We start from the raw sequence: 19,172 nt of genomic DNA, 5'->3' as shown, positions 1-19,172 counted from the left end.
AACTAAGGTTCCTACCCTTAGCATAACAACATACCAACCCCATACCATTCAAATAAGCACAAATTCACTGTCCACAAGCAATATAACTTGAACAACTCAAAATTCATCAAATCAAACCTAAACTAACCATTATATCACAAAAGGCAAAAGACTATAAACAAGAGATAGAGTTGGAATAATGTCACCATGGTGGGGTGTCTCCCACCAAGCACTTTAGTTTAGAGTCCTAAGTTGGACTTGCATGGCTTCATTGGTCACTTGGGAACTTCACCAAGGAGGAAGATCTCCAACTCCTTGGCATTTTTGGGTTAGTATGATCCTTTGAACTTGATTCCTTAGCAACATCCTCTTCTTTTTGCTCCTTGCCATCCTCAATGACTTGCTCTTCAACTACGTCGCACCCAAAAATAGAATACGCTTCAAGAACGGGCTTGTTGGACTCCTCCAAGGTTAACTTGAGTAACTTGCCATCCGCCTCAAAAGAATAGACTCCCGAATGTGCATCTAGCTTGAAACGGGCTGTCTTTAAGAATGTCCTTCCAACGAGTATGGATGATGGCTTGTTTGAGTCAATAGGAGGTGTCTCCAAAATGTAAAAATCAACTGGAAAGAGCAATCCTTGAATATTGACTAAGACATTTTCGGCAATCCCAACAACGGACACAATAATCTTATCGGCTAGCACAAACCTTGCTCTGGACCTCTATAGGGGTGATAAATTCAATCTTTCATAAACGGGGAGTGGCATAATGCTCACGCACGCCCCTAGATCACACATATAGTCTATGAATTTAATTCTGCCAATCAAGCAAGTGACCAAACATGGGCCGGTATCATTGCATTTTTCAAGAAGTAAAGAGGAGATTGAATCATCTACCGGCCTTGTGTTGAGGTTGCCAAGCTTTTCTTTGTGAGTGCAAATATCTTTAAGGAACTTGGCATATCTTAGCACTTGTTGAATTGCTTGGAAGAGGGGGACAGTGACTTCAACCTTCTTGAAAACTTCCACCATAGTAGGGTTAAGCTCTTCTTGTTTCTTGGCCTTCTTGGCTAAAGTTGGGAATGGAATGGGCAAAGGCTCTTCAAGCAAAGTCTTTCTCTTTGGCTCCTTGACCTTGGGTGGTTCTTCCTTATTTTTATCAACACCTTCATCTTCATCCCTCATCACCTCCACTTCATCTCCCACATCTTCATTGTTTGTCTCCTCACTCAACTTTGTAGGTATAGCAACATTCTTATCCAATTTAGTGCCGCTCCTAAGGGTAATGGCATTGATGCTACCCTTAGGGTTAGGTTGAGGTTGGGAGGGCAAACTACTTGAGTTTGAAGCTTGTTGGATGTTTTGTGCGATTTGAGGAGGGACTGTTAGACGAGAAAGGGCATCGGCTATTGTAGCCATATATGCTTCTTGTTTCTTGTGGAACTCTCGTTGTTCTTGCATGAAGGTGTGAATTGTGTCATTCATGTGAGGTGGGTTAGAGGGAAGGGCTTGGTTAACTTGAGGAGGGCTAGGCCTACTATGTGGGTGTTGGTACTTACCTTGAGGTTGAGATTGTGGGGGTTGTTGGTATGGTTGTTGGTATTGTGGTTGACCTTGGGGTTGGTTATAGTAGTAGACTTGGGCGTTTTGGTTAGGATGAGCTTGAGGAGCTTGGTTCCACCTTTGGTTTGAGTTATCCCTCCACCCTTGATTTTGATTTCCTCCATGTTGGTAGGATCCTTGGTTGTAATTTGGTTTTTGTGGGTAAGAGTTAGCTACCGCCAATGTAGTGTCCTCTTGGAGCTGAGGACACTCATCGGTGTAATGAGTGTTACACGCACAAACACCACATACCCCTGGTGGTCCTTCGATCCTTGGAGGTTGGTGCACGAAATTGTGATCTCAATTGCACCAACAACTTGGTACGCATGATCATAATCTCAATTCTTTTTCACAACTCAGCACAACTAACCAGCAAGTGCACTGGGTCGTCCAAGTAATAAACCTTACGTGAGTAAGGGTCGATCCCACGGAGATTGTCGGCTTGAAGCAAGTTGTGGTCATCTTGTAAATCTCAGTCAGGCAGATTCAAATGCTTATGAGATTTTGATAATTAAAATATAAATAAAATAAGATAGAAATACTTATGTAATTCATTAGTGGGAATTTTAGATAAGCGTATGGAGATGCTTTGCTCCTTCTGAATCTCTGCTTTCCTACTGCCTTCATTCAATCATTTATACTCCTTTCCATGGCAAGCTGTATGTTGGAGGATCACCGTTTTCAATGGCTACCGTCCATCCTCTCAGTGAAAATGGTCCAAGTGCGCTGTCACCGCGTGGCTAATCATCTGTCGGTTCTCGATCATGTTGGAATAGGATTCATTGATCCTTTTGCATTTGTCACTATGCCCAACACTCGCGAGTTTGAAGCTCGTCACAGTCATCCATTCCCAGATCCTACTCGGAATACCACAGACAAGGTTTAGACTTTCTGGATCTCAGGAATGGCCGCCAATAATTCTAGCCTATACCACGAAGGCTTTAATCTTAGATTAGAAACCCAAGAGATACACATTCAAGCTTGTTTGCATGTAGAACAGAAGTGGTTGTCAGGCACGCATTCATAGGTGAGAATGGTGATGAGCGTCACATAATCATCACATTCATCATGTTCTTTTGTGTGAATGAATATCTTAGAGAAGAAATAGGCTTGAGTTGAATAGAAAAACAATAGTACTTTGCATTAATTCATGAGGAACAGCAGAGCTCCACACGTTAATCTATGGGGTGTAGAAACTCCATCATTGAAAATACATAAGTGATAATGGTGTTCATTGGCTTCAACCCCAGAGGGGAAACCAGAATAACCAAGACTCCAAAATGATCTAAAGATGAACTAAAGATGAAAAGATGAAAAGCTGAAAAGATACAATAGCAAAAGGCCCTATTTATAGAGAACTAGTAACCTAGGATTTACAGAAATAAGTAAATGATGCAGAAATCCATTTCCGGACCCACTTGGTATGTGCTTGGACTAAGCGTTGAAGATTTCACATGTAGAGACTTTTCTTGGAGTTAAACTCCAGATTTGGTGCTAGTTTGGGCGTTTAACTCCAGCCATTTTATGAGATTTATGAAAACATGTTTCCTATGCTTTATTAGTATTAAAATTAATTATCCCTTATTACCATTCGATACCGTGATTTGTGTGTTAAGTATTTTCAGGTTTCATAGGGCCGGAATTGCTTAGAGGACAGAAAGGAAACATACAAAAATGGAAGGAAAGCATAAAAATGGAGTTTTGAAGAGAAGGCAGCGACGCGAACGCATGGACGACACGGCCGCGTGCCTGGCGCAAAACACAATCGACGCGAATGCATGGACGATGCGAACGCGTGACTTGAGCAGAACGCATACGACGTGGAGGCGTAACTGACGCGTACGCGTGACTAGGAAAAACTCCAGATGACGCGAACGCGTGACCCACGCGCACACGTGACAGACGCCACGTGCAGAAACTGCAGAAAACGCCCCCAGCGATTTCTGAAACCCTTTTTGGCCCAGATCCAAGTCCAGAAACACATACTAGTGGCTATAAAGTGGGAAAATGCATCCACCCACTTGAATTTCGTATTGGGTGGTAATGGCTTTGGGGTAGGTGTTTCTAGTGGTTTTGCAAGCTCTACTCCCTTGTGGTCTTCTGTAAATTCTTCCACTTCCTTGCAAACTTTTTCAATTTCAACCATGTGACGATCGAAGTCCTCGATTTCTTCCTCAATATCACTCAAGTCATAAGTTGGAGGTTGAGAAAAATCTACCTCGGCATCATCTTCGTATTCACTTGGGGAAGATTCTTCTATCTCAAAGAATTCACTTGCGGATGCAAGTTCATTCTAAGAGAATTTGACTTGTGATTATCATCATCAAGGAAACTTGCGTCTTGGGTTATTCCGTCTTGTTCTTCATAAAATACCCGCTTTGGGGGTCGTGCACTATCCTCCTTGGCATCAATTGTAATGTCCTTGACGGAATTTTCCACAATTCTGGATTCCCATGGAGGTTCAGCGTCTCCTAAGTCTTCAATCAACTCTTCTTCTTCTTGGATAATTTGGGCTTCCTCCAATTGTTCCAGAACAAAGTCATGCTCCTTACTGTCCACTAGAGTTTCCAGTGTCTCCTTCATGCTACGTTCTTCATTAGATTCTCCACATGAAGTCAGGAGGATTCCTTGAGTGCCCGAATGTCTGGAAGATAATTGATTTATTTCTTGCTCCACTTGATGAAGGGTTGCGTGAAATTGATCTACTATTTCCTTGAGGCGAGCCTGTGATTCTTGAGGTGATGGATATGGACATGGTACATAAGGAAGTGGTGGTTCTTGGGAGTAATTGGATTGGAATTGGGGTGAATAAGGATCATACGGTGGTGAATAGTGAAAAAGAGCTTGTGAGTGTAGTGGTTCAAAGCTATATTGAGAGGGTGGTCTATGAGCACAGGGTGGGGCTTGTTGGTAACTACCAAGGGGTCCATCATATCTATCAGCTTGGTATGTATTGTAGAATGGTCCTTGTCCATGATATCTTGGAAGGTGTTGTTGCCTAAAGGGTTGATCAGATCCTCTTGGCTCCATCCATTTTTGATTGCTTTGACCGTGATGCATAGTCCCGTTATAGCTTCCACTCCTTTCAACAAATTTAGTACCAAACTCAAAGCGAGAGGGGTGAGAACTCATAGTAGCTAATAGAAGTAAAAAGGGAAAACAAAAACAAATAAACAAGTAAAAGAAAAATATTTACAATAACCAATAATAAGGCACACGTTTGCATATCCTCGGCAACGGCGCCATTTTGAAAGAGCAAAACTCTCGCACGATCTAGAATTTTCACAAATAAATTCGCGTTTTAAGTATATCTTCTAGACCGACAAGAATTCCTTTCTTACAAAATTTTGGTTGTCACAAGTAACAAAACCTAATAAAATTTATAACCGAAGTATTTAAACCTCGGGTCGTCTTCTCAAGAAATTGCAGGGAGGTATGATTTATTATTGGTTATGTAAAAAGGATATATTTTTGGGTTTTTGAAATAGGGAACAAGGAGAATAAATTAGTAATAAAGTAAATTAATAATAATAAAATCTCTTGGCAAAGTATAAGAATTTGGAATTTTTATCCTAGTTATCCTTATTAGATGTGATGAGAATTGGGTTTTAATCCCACATAGTTAAGTCAAGTGGACTAATTAGCTTGATTCTCAAGTCCTAGTCAATCCCTGTGGGAAGACTAGCTTTAGAGCGATCTAGATCAATTAGTAATCTGCCAATTTCAACCACTGTTGAGTTTGACAACTCAAGTGTTACCAATTACTTAACCAAAGTCAAAAGGAAGAAAATATCTAAATTAAATTAAAAGTATCCATATAAATAAAGCAAAACAAAGTCAAATCTGAAATACCTAAAAATATATTAAATATAAAACCAATCTAAACAATAAGAGTTCATAAACCAATTTGAGAAAATAAATAAAAAGAACATTAAACCTGGAAATTGAGAAGGAATAGTCTTAAATCCTTTAAGAGGAATCCTAATCCTAAATCCTAAGAGAGAGGAGAGAATCTCTCTCTCTCTAAAAACTACATCTAAATTATGAAAAGTGAATAATGGAAGATCTCTCTATGAATGGATGTATTCTCCCACTTTATAGCCTCTAGTATGTGTTTCTAGACTAGGATCTGGGCCAAAAAGGGTTTCAGAAATTGCTGGGGGCATTTTCTGCAGTTTCTGCACGTGGTGACTGTCACGCGTGCGCGTAGGTCACGCGTTCGCGTCATCTGGAGTTTTTTTCTGGTCACGCGTACACGTCAGTTACGCGTCCGCATCGTATGCGTTCTGCTCAAGTCACACGTCCACGTCTTCTATGCGTTCGCGTCGCTGCCTTCTCTTCAAAACTCCATTTTTATGTTTTCCTTCCATTTTTGTATGTTTCCTTTCTGTCCTCTAAGCCATTCCTGCCCTATGAAACCTGAAAACACTTAACACACAAATCACGGCATCGAATGGTAATAAGGGATAATTAATTTTAATATTAATAAATTATAGGAAACATGTTTTCATAATTCTCATAAAATGAGGAAGGAATGGTAAAACCCTGAAATTTATATGAAAAGTGGGTGAAGACTTGATAAAAACACTTAATTTCAGTACAAGATAAACCATTAAATAGTGGTTTATCAACCCAGTTCTGGCGTTTTGACGCTAGAATTTTTATGCTGACTTGGAACACCAGTTTGGGCCATCAAATATCGGACAAAGTATGGATAATTATATATTGCCGGAAAGTCCAGGATGTCTACTTTCCAACGCAATTGAGCGTGCCAATTGGACTTCTGTAGCTCCAGAAAATCCACTTTGAGTGCCGGGAGGTCAGAATCCAACAGCATCTGCAGCCTTTTTCAGCCTCTGAATTAGATTTTCGCTCAGGTCCCTCAATTTCAGCCAAAAAATACTTGAAATCATAGAAAATACACAAACTCATAGTAAAGTCCAGAAATGTGAATTTTGAATAAAAACTAATAAAAAGATACTAAAAAGTAATTAAAACATACTGAAAACTACCTAAAAACAATGCCAAAAAGCGTATAAATTATCCGCTCATCACAACACCAAACTTAAATTGTTGCTTGTCCCCAAGCAACTGAAAATCAAATAGGATAAAAAGAAGAGAATATACTATAAATTCCAAAATATCAATGAAACTTAGCTCCAATTAGATGAGCGGGACTAGTAGCTTTTTGCCTCTGAACAATTTTGGCATCTCACTTTATCCTTTGAAGTTTAGAATGATTGGCATCTATAGGAACTCAGAATTTAGATAGTGTTATTGATTCTCCTAGTTCAGTATTGTTGATTCTTGAACACAGTTACTTTATGAGTCTTCGCCATGACCCTAAGCATTTTGTTTTCCAGTATTACCACCGGATACATAAATGCCACATTCACATAATTGGGTGAACCTTTTCAGATTGTGACTTAGCTTTGCTAGAGTCCCCAATTAGAGGTGTCCAGAGCTCTTAAGCACAATCTTTTTGCTTTGGACCACGACTTTAACTGCTCAGTCTCAAGCTTTTCACTTGACACCTTCACGCCACAAGCACATGGTTAGGGACAGCTCAGTTTAGCCACTTAGGCCAGGATTTTATTCCTTTGGGCCCTCCTATCCACTGATGCTCAAAGCCTTGGATCCTTTTTACCCTTGCCTTTTAGTTTAAAGGGTTACTGGCTTTTTCTGCTTGCTTTTTCTTTTTCTTTCTTTTTCTTTTCGCCATTTTTTTCTGCAAGCTTCTTCTTTTTCACTGCTTTTTCTTGCTTCAAGAATCAATTTAATGATTTTTCAGATCATCAATAACATTTCTCCTTTTTCATATTCTTTCAAGAGCCAACAATTTTAACATTCATAAACAATAATATCAAGAAGAGAGAGAGAGAAATGAGGTAGGTGGGGATTCAGTGGGGTCCATAGATCTTGAGGTGTCAAGGATTTTCCATCCCTGCACCATGTTCGCATGTAAATGCCCCCTTGATTGCCAATCCTGGCGTTAAATGCCAGGTTGTTGCCCATTTCTGGCGTTTAATGCCAGCTTTTCTCCCCTTTCTGGCATTTAAACGCCAGCTTTTCTCCCTTTTCTAGCGTTAAACGCCAGCTCTGTGCCCCTTTCTGGCGTTAAACGCCAGTCTGGTGCCCATTTTTGGCATTAAACGCCCAGAATGGTGCCAGACTGGGCGTTTAATGCCCATTCTGCTACCCTTACTGGCGTTTAAACGCCAGTAAGCTTCTCCTCCAGGTTGTGCTATTTTTAATACTGTCTTTCATTCTGTTTTGCTTTTTCAGTTGTTTTTGTGGCTTCACATGATCATCAACCTACAGAAAATATAAAATAACAATGGAAAATAAATAGATATAATAAAATTGGGTTACCTCCCAACAAGCGCTTCTTTAATGTCAATAGCTTGACAGTGGGATCTCATGGAGCCTCACAGATACTCAAAGCAGGGTTGGGGCCTCTCAACACCAAACTTAGAGTTTGGTTGTGGCCTCTCAACACTAAACTTAGAGTTTGAATGTGGGGGTTTTGTTTGACTCTGTGTTGAGAGAAGCTTTTCATGCTTCCTCTCCATGGTTACAGAAGGAGAACCTTGAGCTTTAAACACAAGGGAGTCCTTATTCACGTGAAGGACCAATTCTCCTCTGTCAACATCAATTACAGCTTTTGTTGTGGCTAGGAAGGGTCTGCCAAGGATGATGGATTCATCCATAGACTTCCCAGTGTCTAGGATTATGAAATCAGCAGGGATGTAGTGGCCTTCAACCTTTACCAAGACATCCTCTACAAGTCCATAAGCCTGTTTCCTTGAATTGTCTGCCATCTCTAGTGAGATTCTTGCAGCTTGTACCTCAAGGATCCCTAGCTTCTCCATCACAGAGAGTGGCATGAAGTTTATACTTGACCTGGGGTCACACAGAGCCTTCTCAAAGGTCATGGTGCCTATGATACAAGGTATTGATAACTTTCCAGGATTCTATCTCTTCTGAGGTAATCTCTACCTAGTTAAGTCATCTAGTTCTTTGGTGAGCAAGGGGGGTTCATCCTCCCAAGTCTCATTACCAAATAACTTGGCATTTAGCTTCATGATTGCTCCAAGGTACTTAGCAACTTGCTCTTCAGTAACATCTTCATCCTCTTCAGAGGAAGAATACTCATCAGAGCTTATGAATGGCAGAAGTAAATTCAATGGAATCTCTATGGTCTCTGTATGAGCCTCAGATTCCCATGGTTCCTCATTAGGGAACTCCTTGGAGGCTAGTGGACGTCCATTGAGGTATTCCTCAGTGGAAATCACTGCCTTTCCCTCCTCTATGCATTCGGCCATGTTGGACGTTTTTATGGCCTTGCATTCTCTCTTTGGGTTCTCTTTTGTATTGCTTGGGAGAGTACTAGGAGGGAGTTCAGTAACTTTCTTACTCAGCTGACCCAGTTGTGCCTCCAAATTTCTAATAGAGGATTTGTTTCAGTCATGAAACTTTGAGTGGTCTTAGTTAGATCAGAGATTATGGTTGCTAAGTCAGATTGGCTCTGCTTAGAATTCTCTGTCTGTTGCTGAGAAGATGATGGAAAAGGCTTGCTATTGCTAAACCTATTTCTTCCACCATTGCTATTGTTGAAGCCTTGTTGAGGCCTCTGTTGGTCCTTCCATGAGAGATTTGGATGATTTCTCCATGAAGGATTATAGGTGTTTCCATAAGGTTCTTCCATGTAATTCACCTCTTCCATTGCTGGGTTCTCAGGATCATAAGCTTCTTCTTCAGATGAAGCTTCTTTGGTACTGTCTGTTGCTGCTTACATTCCAGACAGACTCTGAGAAATCATATTGACTTACTGAGTCAATATTTTGTTCTGAGCCAATATGGCATTCAGAGTATCAATCTCAAGAACTCCTTTCTTCTGATTTGTCCCATTATTCACAGGATTCCTTTCAGAAGTGTACATGAATTAGTTATTTGCAACCATTTCAATGAGTTCCTGAACTTCTGCAGGCATCTTCTTCAGATGAAAAGATCCTCCAGTAGAGCTGTCCAATGACATCTTGGACAGTTCAGACAGACCATCATAGAAGATACCTATGATGCTCCATTCTGAAAGCATGTCAGAAGGACACCTTCTGATCGATTGCTTGTATCTTTTCCAGGCTTCATAGAGGGATTTACCTTCCTTCTGTCTGAAGGTTGGGACTTCCACTATAAGCTTACTCAATTTTTGAGGTGGAAAGAATTTGGCCAAAAAAGCACTGACCAGCTTTTCCCAAGAGTTCAGGCTTTCCTTAGGTTGTGAATCCAACCATATTCTAGCTCTGTCTCTTACAGCAAAGGGAAAAAGCATAAGCCTGTAGATCTCGGGATCAATCCCGTTGGTCTTGACAGTGTCACAGATTTGCAAAAATTCAGCCAAAAACTGATGAGGATATTCCAATGGAAGTCCGTGAAACTTGCAATTCTATTGCATCAGAGAAACTAATTGAGGCTTAAGCTCAAAGTTGTTTGCTCCAATGGCAGGGATAGAGATGCTTCTCCAATAGAAGTTAGGAGTAGGTGCAGTAAAGTCACCAAGCACCTTCCTTGCATTATTGGCAATACTGTTATTTTCGGCTGCCATGTCTTCTTCTTTGAAAATTTCTGTTAGGTCCTCTCCAGAGAGCTGTGCTTTAGCTTCTCTTAGCTTTCTCTTCGAGGTCCTTTCAGGTTCAGGATCAGCTTCAACAAGAATGCCTTTGTCCTTACTCCTGCTCATATGAAAGAGAGAAGAAGAAAGTATGGAATCATCTATGTCATAGTATAGAGATTCCTTGAGGTGTCAGAGGAAAAGAAGAATATAAGAAAGAGGTAGAGAGGAGAGAATTCGAACTTATAGAGAGAGGGAGTCTGAATTGCACGTTGAGGAGGAGTGTTATTCCCTTAAATAGAAGAATGTGAGAAGGGGGAAAGAATTTTCGAAATTAAATTTAGAAAGATTTTGAAATAATTAAAAGAAATTTTGAAAATTTGGTTGATGATTTTCGAAAATTAAAATTGAGAAAGTAATTAAGTGATTTTGAAAAAGATTTTGAGATTAGAAATAAAAAAGATATGATTGAAAATCATTTTGAAAAGGATGTGGTTGAGAAGATATGATTGAGAAGATAGGGTTTTAAAAAGATATGATTGAAAGGATATGATTGAAAAACAATTTAAAAGAAATGATATGATTCTAAAATTCAAATATTGAACCTTTCTTAACAAGGAAGAAATTTTTGAATCAAATCACTAATTGTTATCAAGGATTTTCGAAAATAGTAAGAGAAAAAAATGGAAAGGATTTGATTTTGAAAAGATATGATTGAAAAGATATGATCTGAAAAAGATTTAATTTTGAAAAATTATGAAAATTTGAAAACAGATTTGAATTAAAAACAAAATCTTCCCTCCTGTGCCCTCCTGGCGTCAAACGCCCAGAGTGGTATCCATTTTGGCGTTTAACGCCCAAAATACTAGATTTTTGGGCGTTTAACGCCGCACCAGGTACCTTGGCTGGCGTTTAAACGCCAGTTTTCCTTCCTCACTGGGCGTTTTGAACGCCCAGCTTTTTCTCTGTAATTCCTCTGCTGCATGTTCTGAATCTTCAATTCTCTGTATTATTGACTTGAAAAGACATAATTTTGAAAATTTTTTGAATTTTTAATGATGAAAAACAATCAAAATGCAACTAATCATGGAAAACTAAGATCAAATAAATAATGCATGCAAGACACCAAACTTAGAAATTTTTATATTAGAGACACTAACAAATTGAGAATGCATATGAAAAACAACAAAACACACAAAACAAGAGAATTTAAAGATCAGAGCAAGGAAATCATCAAGAACAACTTGAACATTAACGAAGAAAAAATTCATACATTTGAAAAACTGCAAGGAATTAAATAAATTATGCAGGACACCAAACTTTAAAATTAACACTAGACTCAAACAAGAAACACAAAATTTTTGGTTTTTATGATTTTATAAAAAAATTTTTGTATTTTTCGAAAATTAATTGGAAAAAGAAAATAAGGAATTCAGAATTCTTAATGAGAATTCCAGGAATCATGCAATGTTAGTCTAAAACTCCAGTCCAGGAATTAGACATGGCTTACTAGCCAGCCAAGCTTTCAGTGAAAGCTTCGGTCCAAAACACTAGACATGGCCAATGGCCAGCCAAGCTTTAGCAGATCATTACATTCAACAGCAAGATTGATAGAAATCAACAAGCTCTTGTGATGATAAGTTGAAACCTCGGTCCAAAAGATTAGACATGGCTTCACAGCCAGCCAGTCTTCAACAGATCATCATGAAACTCTAGAATTCATTCTTAAAAGCTTTGAAGAATAAAATAGAGAAAAAAAATTTTTTTTGAAATTTTTTGAAAATAAAAAGTAAAAAGCTTAAACATAAAATAAAATTACCTAATCTGAGCAACAAGATGAGCCTTCAGTTGTCCAAACTCAAACAATCCCCGGCAACGGCGCCAAAAACTTGGTGCACGAAATTCTGATCTCAATTGCGCCAACAACTTGGTATGCACGATCATAATCTCAATTCTTTTTCACAACTCCGCACAACTAACCAGCAAGTGCACTGGGTCGTCCAAGTAATAAACCTTACGTGAGTAAGGGTCGATCCCACGGAGATTGTCGGCTTGAAGCAAGCTATGGTCATCTTGTAAATTTCAGTCAGGCAGATTCAAATAGTTATGAGATTTTGATAATTAAAATATAAATAAAATAAGATATAAATACTTATGTAATTCATTTGTGGGAATTTCAGATGCGTATGGAGATGCCTTGCTCCTTCTGAATCTCTGCTTTCCTACTGCCTTCATTCAATCATTCATACTCCTATCCATGGCAAGCTGTATATTGGAGGATCACCATTGTCAATGGCTACCATCCATCCTCTTAGTGAAAATGGTCCACGAAGGTTTTAATCTTAGATTAGAAACCCAAGAGATACACATTCATGCTTGTTTGCATGTAGAACGGAAGTGGTTGTCATGCACGCGTTCATAGGTGAGAATGGTGATGAGCGTCACATAATCATCACATTCATCATGTTCTAGTGTGAGAATGAATATCTTAGAGAAGAAATAGGCTTGAGTTGAATAGAAAAACAATAGTACTTTGCATTAATTCATGAGGAACAGCAGAGCTCCACACCTTAATCTATGGGGTGTAGAAACTCCATCGTTTAAAATACATAAGTGATAATGGTGTTCATTGGCTTCAGCCCCAGAGGGGGAACCAGAATAACCAAGACTCCAAAATGATCTAAAGATGAACTAAAGATGAAAAGATGAAAAGATGAAAAGATACAATAGCAAAAGGTCCTATTTATAGAGAACTAGTAACCTAGGGTTTACAGAAATAAGTAAATGATGCAGAAATCTATTTCCGAGCCCACTTGGTGTGTACTTGGGCTGAGTGTTGAAGCTTTTACATGTAGAGACTTTTCTTGGAGTTAAACGCCAGCTTTGGTGTCAGTTTGGGCGTTTAACTCCAGCTTTTATGTCAGTTCTGGCATTTTGACGCCAGAATTTTTATGCTGACTTGGAACGCCGGTTTGGGCCATCAAATCTCGGGTAAAGTATAAACTATTATATATTACTGGAAAGTGCAGAATGTCTACTTTCCAACGCAATTGAGAGCGTGCCAATTGGGCTTCTATATCTCTAGACAATCCACTTCGAGTGTAGGGAGGTCAGAATCCAACAGCATCTGCAGTCCTTTTTCAACCTCTGAATAAGATTTTTGCTCAGGTCCCTCAATTTCAGCCAGAAAATACCTGAAATTACAGAAAAACATACAAACTCATAGTAAAGTCTAGAAATATGAATTTTGAATAAAAATTAATAAAAATATACAAAAAAGTAATTAAAACATACTGAAAACTACCTAAAAACAATGCCAAAAAGCGTATAAATTATCCGCTCATCAGAGGTTGAGGTGGAGCACTTATCAAAGCTTGAGGAATTTGTTGCCCTTGGGTGAGTTGTCGCAACAAAATTGTCATTTCACCAAGGGTCTTAGTCAAAATAGCGTCTCCGGAGGGAGAAACTTCATTCACAGCTTTCGGTTGTAGACTCCTTACCCTTGAGTGTTGAGTGGAGTCTGCCAAGTCTGATATATTTTCCCATGCTTCCGCAGCGGTCTTATTCTTGGTCAATGAACCTCCACTCGCGGCATCTAGGAGAAGCTTGTCTTGGTGATGCATTCATTGACAGAAATAACTGATAAGAACCAACTCATCAATCCGATGGTGAGGACAAGCCTCCAGCAACTTCTTAAATCTCTCCCAATACTCGTACAAAGTCTCCCCATCCCGTTGCATAATGCAAGAAATCTCTCTTCGCAACTTGTCTATTTTCTGGAGAGGGTAGAACTTTTCCAAAAACTCTTTACGCAACAAGTTCCAGTTGGATCTAACTTCACCCATCTGAGTATAAAACCACTCCTTCACTTTTTCCTCCAAAGAGAAAGGAAAGGCGAAGACTAACACTGCAGCTTCATCGGCCTCATTTCTTCTTGTGGTTGCACAAGAAACTTGAAAATCCTTGAGATGCTTCAAGGGATTTTCTCCAGCAGTCCATTGTACTTGGGGAGCAAGTTTATCGTGCCAGACTTGAGCTCAAAATTTGGGTCTAAGGCCGGATACAAGATTTGAAGTGGTTGCAAGTTAAGATCAGGAGCTCCGGCCTCCTTCAAGGTGATTCTTCTAGGTGGGTCTGCCATGTCAGTGTCACCTAAGTCACTCAAAGAGAATTCAGCACTCCCCACAGATGAATATAGAGTCTCCTTGTTGATTGGAGAATGATGGTCACGGATGGTTGGTGATAGTGAATGGGAGTGCTCCTCAAGGGAACCCGATTCACTATTCACAAAAGCTAGCCGGTGCCAAGATAGCCAAGCTCGGTTCTAGAAGCGACCGTGTCATTCAACTAAGGAGGCAATAAAATCATGCAATTATGAAGGACAAAACAAAAATAGACAAGTAAACAAGAACCAACTCAACAATCAAAGACTACTAAGGTTAACTAAAGAGGAATGTGGTATCTACAATTAGAGCCAAGTAGTAAACCAAAATCAAGTATTCACAATATTCACATATTTATAACAACCAAAAATTGTAGCACTCATTGCACATAAAGTGAACTCCCCGGCAACGGTGCCAAAATTTGATGTGTGGCAAGGGTGTGTAACCAACTCACATGTGGGTTAGGAATTCGGTTATCCAAAGAAATGGATTTAATGTTGTAACTATAGTCCTAACCCGACGAATTGGCCCCTCGAATCAAATTGGAAATTCACAAGATATGTCACAAGCAAAACCAAATTAAAACCATGAGTATTAGACTCTCGAGTCATCTCCCTAGGAGCACTTTTGAACAATGAGTGTGCAATTCTGGTTGTAGTGATCAATGGTTTGTGAATGAAGAAATGAACATATGAAGCAATAAAAGAACATGCAAAATTGTAATGACTGAACAAATTAAGAAATTAAAGAACCAACTATGCAATATAAACAAGTAAAGTATAAAAGAAATCAACATATAAAGGTATAAAAGATTGAAAGCATCAAAAAGAGTCTTGGCTTGGAGTTAGCTAAGGGTCCTTTCCTTGTTGGAACCAAAACTATGACAATTATGATGGATTAGTCTCACTTGATCAACCCTCACATCGGAAAGTAAGTTAAATGAGCATAAGTGTCCTTAACGCACAAATCCTAACTTGCTTGCTAATTACCTTAGCAACAAATTAGCGTTAGTGGGAACAAGAACAATTAACAACCCAAGAATTGAAACTAAATATTGGACATTCCAACTCCAGGAACCCAATTGCTTACTTTACCCAAGCCAAGAACCAAAAATTTTGCCTAAAACCATGTTTGACATTTTGTCAAACACTTGATGGGCAAAAAGCTTAAACATGAGGAAAATGAGTAAAGGCTTAAAACCAAAAGCAACAATTGATCTCAATCAACAAGGATAACACAAGAAAGCATGTAATAAACATCAAACATTAAATTCATCAACAGGAATATTAAATTACAAGAGAGAGGCAAAATTAAACTATAACTTGAATTAGAAGAAAGAATAATGACAATGTAACTATAAAGAGTAATAACAAGAGAATACTTACAATGAAAGCTTGCAAAATCCAAGATCAAAAATGGAAATGGAACTTGAATGTAAAACCCTAATATAAACCCTAATGGAGATGATGAAAAACTTAGAGAAAAATTAAACTAAAAACTCCTACTACTACTCTTAAACTATACTAAATGATATCATGTGTTATATCTTCATTTCCCCTTCAATATGAGCTAGAAGACTTCAAAAATGGGCCTCCAAAGCCCCCAAATCGCGAGGCACGTACTATTTTAATGAAGTCATGTGCGGACACCTGTGCGGACGCACAGACGCATACGTCCGCACACTTTGGCGAAAATCCAGGCCTATGCGTATGCAGAAGCAACAGTGTGCACGCACACTAGGCGATGCTGGGTCGGACGCACGATGCGCTTGAAGCACTCCACGCGCTCTGCTTGGATGGCTGTGCCTACGCACAGGTAGCTTTGTGCACGCACACGTCTCTGAGCTCATCTCCTTTGATTTCTCTTGCTTCCTCCACTTTGCATGCTCTTCTTCCATTTTCTCCAATCCATTCCTACCTTATATACCTGAAAGCACTCACCAACAACATCAAGGCATCGAATGGAAGGCAAATAGAATAAAATAGATTCAATTAGGTATAAAAGAGCATATTTTCATGATCAAGAACAAATTGGGAGGAGAGATCAAAAGCATGCTATTCAAGGGAATAAGTGTGAGTTTATGTGATGAAAATCCATTCAATTCTAACCAAAAATCATCATAAAATATGGATTCATCATTTACTTTTATTGCCTTCTATGTGTTTATTGAAATGCCTCTTTTAGTTATGAGTTAGATTTTATTCCTCTTGGCCTAGGTAGAGTAATTGGTGACTCTTGAGTTATCAAACTCCTTTGTTGATTGATAATTAGAAGTTGCTAATTAACTTGAATGCCACTAAAGCTAGCCTTTCATCATGATTAGGCTAGGACTTGTGGAATCAAGTTAATTCATCCACTTGACTTTCCTTCATAGTTAGAGGTTTAACTAAGTGGGAGCAATAGACAATTGTTATCATAATTGAGGAGGAAAATGGGGATAGGACTTCTAGTTCTCCTACCTTGCCAAGAGCTTTGTTAGTTATTAGTTTATTTCCTTTGCCATTTATATTTCTTGTCTATTACCTTAAAAACCCCAAACATACTTCATAACCAATAACAAAAACACTTTATTGCAATTCCTAGGGAAAACGACTTGAGGTTTGAATACTTCGGTTATTTTTATAGGGGTTTGTTACTTGTGACAACCAAATTTTTGTATGAAAGGATTATTGTTGGTTTAGAAACTATACTTGCAACGAGATTTCATTTGTAAAATTCTAAACCGTCAAAAATTCATTCATCGAAATGGTGCCGTTGCCGGGGAGTTGCAATGGTGTTATGTTATTGTTTATTGTATATATGTGAATATTGTGAATAGCTTTATTCTTGGATTGCTTGTTAGTTTTTGGACTTTGTTTCATTATTTCTTACTAGCTTTTGTTTCTATTTTCTCTTGCTACTATGAATTCTCACTTTGGCTATGAGTTTGGTTCTAACTATGTTCTAGGAAATGGAAGCTTCAATGAGAATGTGCATCAAGGATGGGACAATCAAAGGTGGAAGGAGTTATACGCATATGATCAATCCTATTGGCAACAACCTCCACAAATGCACTATGAACAAGAGCCATTCTATGATGCATATCAATCTAACGGTTATAGTGAATCTCCTTATGACTTTCAAGAACCACTACCATATGCCTATGAGCCATATCCTCAACGTAGCCCTCAACCATACTCACAAGTCTCTTTCCACCAAACACCTCCATATGATCCTAACCCATATACACCATACCAACCACCTTTCAAGCCATATGAGCCACCGATGAGTCCATATTTGACGATATGCTTTAGCTTGAATTGGATGGATTTCATCATATAAACTCACATTTATTCACTAGAATAGCATACTTTTGTGTTTGATCCCTAAATTGAACCTAAATGTGAAAACATGCGTTTTTGTGCTTAAATTGAGTAAATTAATCCCACTTTTATTCCGTTCGATGCCGTGATATGTTTGCTGAGTTGCTATCTTTACTTTCCTTGCTTGGTAGTTGTAGCATTTATTATTTCTTGTCATTTTAGCATGCTTTCTTTACATGCCCACCAAGTGTTTGACAAAATACTTGGTTGGGTTTTTACTTAGTTTTTCACACTCTTAGTAGGGAATTTGGGTGTTTGGGTGAACTTGAGTGGTGGATGTCCATTCCATATTGTGTGAGAGTTGTTAATTAATTTGGTTTCCCTTGACTCTAAGTGACCTCCCTAGTGTTGACTTAGCACTTAGCGATTGAGATTAATTATGCCTAGTTGACTTATCCTCGATGTAGGGTTGATTAATTGGGATTAATTCACACATAATTACCATGTTTATGGTCCACAACTAGGATAGGAATCCTTAATTACCCACTTCTTACCAAGAGTCCTTTTTAGCTTTCAATTTCCATTTCCATTGCCTTTACTTGCCTTCATTTAATTTCTTGCATGTTAAGTTACCTTCTTGCATTTTAATTCCTTGCCAATTACTATCATCCAACCCCCACTTCTCTACATAGCCAATAATAGACACTTAATTGCAACTCCTAGGGAAGATGACCCGATGTTTGATTACTCTTGGTTTAAATCAGAAATATTAAACTTTGATGTTTGGGGAGTTAATTTGCCGATTTGGTCTATACTTTCAACGGAAGTTATCTTAAGTGTGAAAATCCAAATCGGTGCAAAATCCCAATCATCAAGTTTTTGGCGCCATTGCCAAGGAGTTGCAATGGTGTTGTTGTTGGCTATTTTAAATATGTTAATATGTAAATAGCTTGCTTTTTGATTGTCTTTGTTTATTATTAGGAATGGGATCCCGGAGGACATTGGAGATTCAAGCATTTGGTGGGAAAGTCAAGCACAAGCCACCATAGCAAGGGCCCTCCCAAATGTCTAACTTAAAGACATTAAATAAAAGTACTTGGTAACATTGTTCTAACTCTTCTCTTTTGTACATATTTTGACTTATTTGCTTTTTGTTATGCTTAGTTAGTTTAGAATTAGTTTAATTTTGATTTAGTTATGTTAATTTTGGTTTGGATCATGAATTTATGGGTTCTTGCATGTTTTGGTGTTTGGTTTTGATTGAACTAAGGCTTGGTACCTTAGAATTTTGAAGAAAAATTTTTGCAAAACAGGGCATCTGTGCGTACACACGTACTTGTGCGTGCGCACAAAATAGCTATTTTCTGCTTCCTATGCATGCACACAGACCTATGCGTGCGCATGATTTTGCCCTATGGTCGCAGCACCAGCACGACTTGTGCGCACGTGTTCCCCTGTTTTCTGTGACCTGTGCGTGCGCACTCACTCGTGCGTACGCACATATACCCTTTTTC

General features: G+C 38.7%; 1 protein-coding gene and 1 non-coding gene across 2 annotated transcripts; one reads left to right on the top strand and one right to left on the bottom strand.

Annotated features, from left to right (window-relative positions):
• Positions 1-247: 247 nt before the first annotated feature.
• LOC112748701 (uncharacterized) lies at positions 248-1,465 on the bottom strand. The gene is made up of 2 exons (XM_025796941.1): positions 818-1,465; positions 248-703 (listed from the first exon to the last, which is right to left on the bottom strand). The coding sequence occupies exons 1-2, from the start codon at positions 1,463-1,465 to the stop codon at positions 248-250; spliced, it is 1,104 nt and encodes a 367-aa protein (XP_025652726.1).
• A 12,388-nt stretch (positions 1,466-13,853) lies between these two features.
• On the top strand, positions 13,854-13,960 carry LOC112752690 (small nucleolar RNA R71). The gene has a single exon (XR_003177114.1). It is a non-coding gene; the product is annotated as a small nucleolar RNA R71 (small nucleolar RNA).
• The last annotated feature ends 5,212 nt before the right edge of the window (positions 13,961-19,172 follow it).

This window comes from Arachis hypogaea, chromosome 15 (genome assembly GCF_003086295.3).
Source record: "Arachis hypogaea cultivar Tifrunner chromosome 15, arahy.Tifrunner.gnm2.J5K5, whole genome shotgun sequence".
Classification (NCBI taxonomy): Eukaryota; Viridiplantae; Streptophyta; class Magnoliopsida; order Fabales; family Fabaceae; genus Arachis; species Arachis hypogaea.
This window is presented reverse-complemented; position numbering and strand designations above follow the sequence as displayed.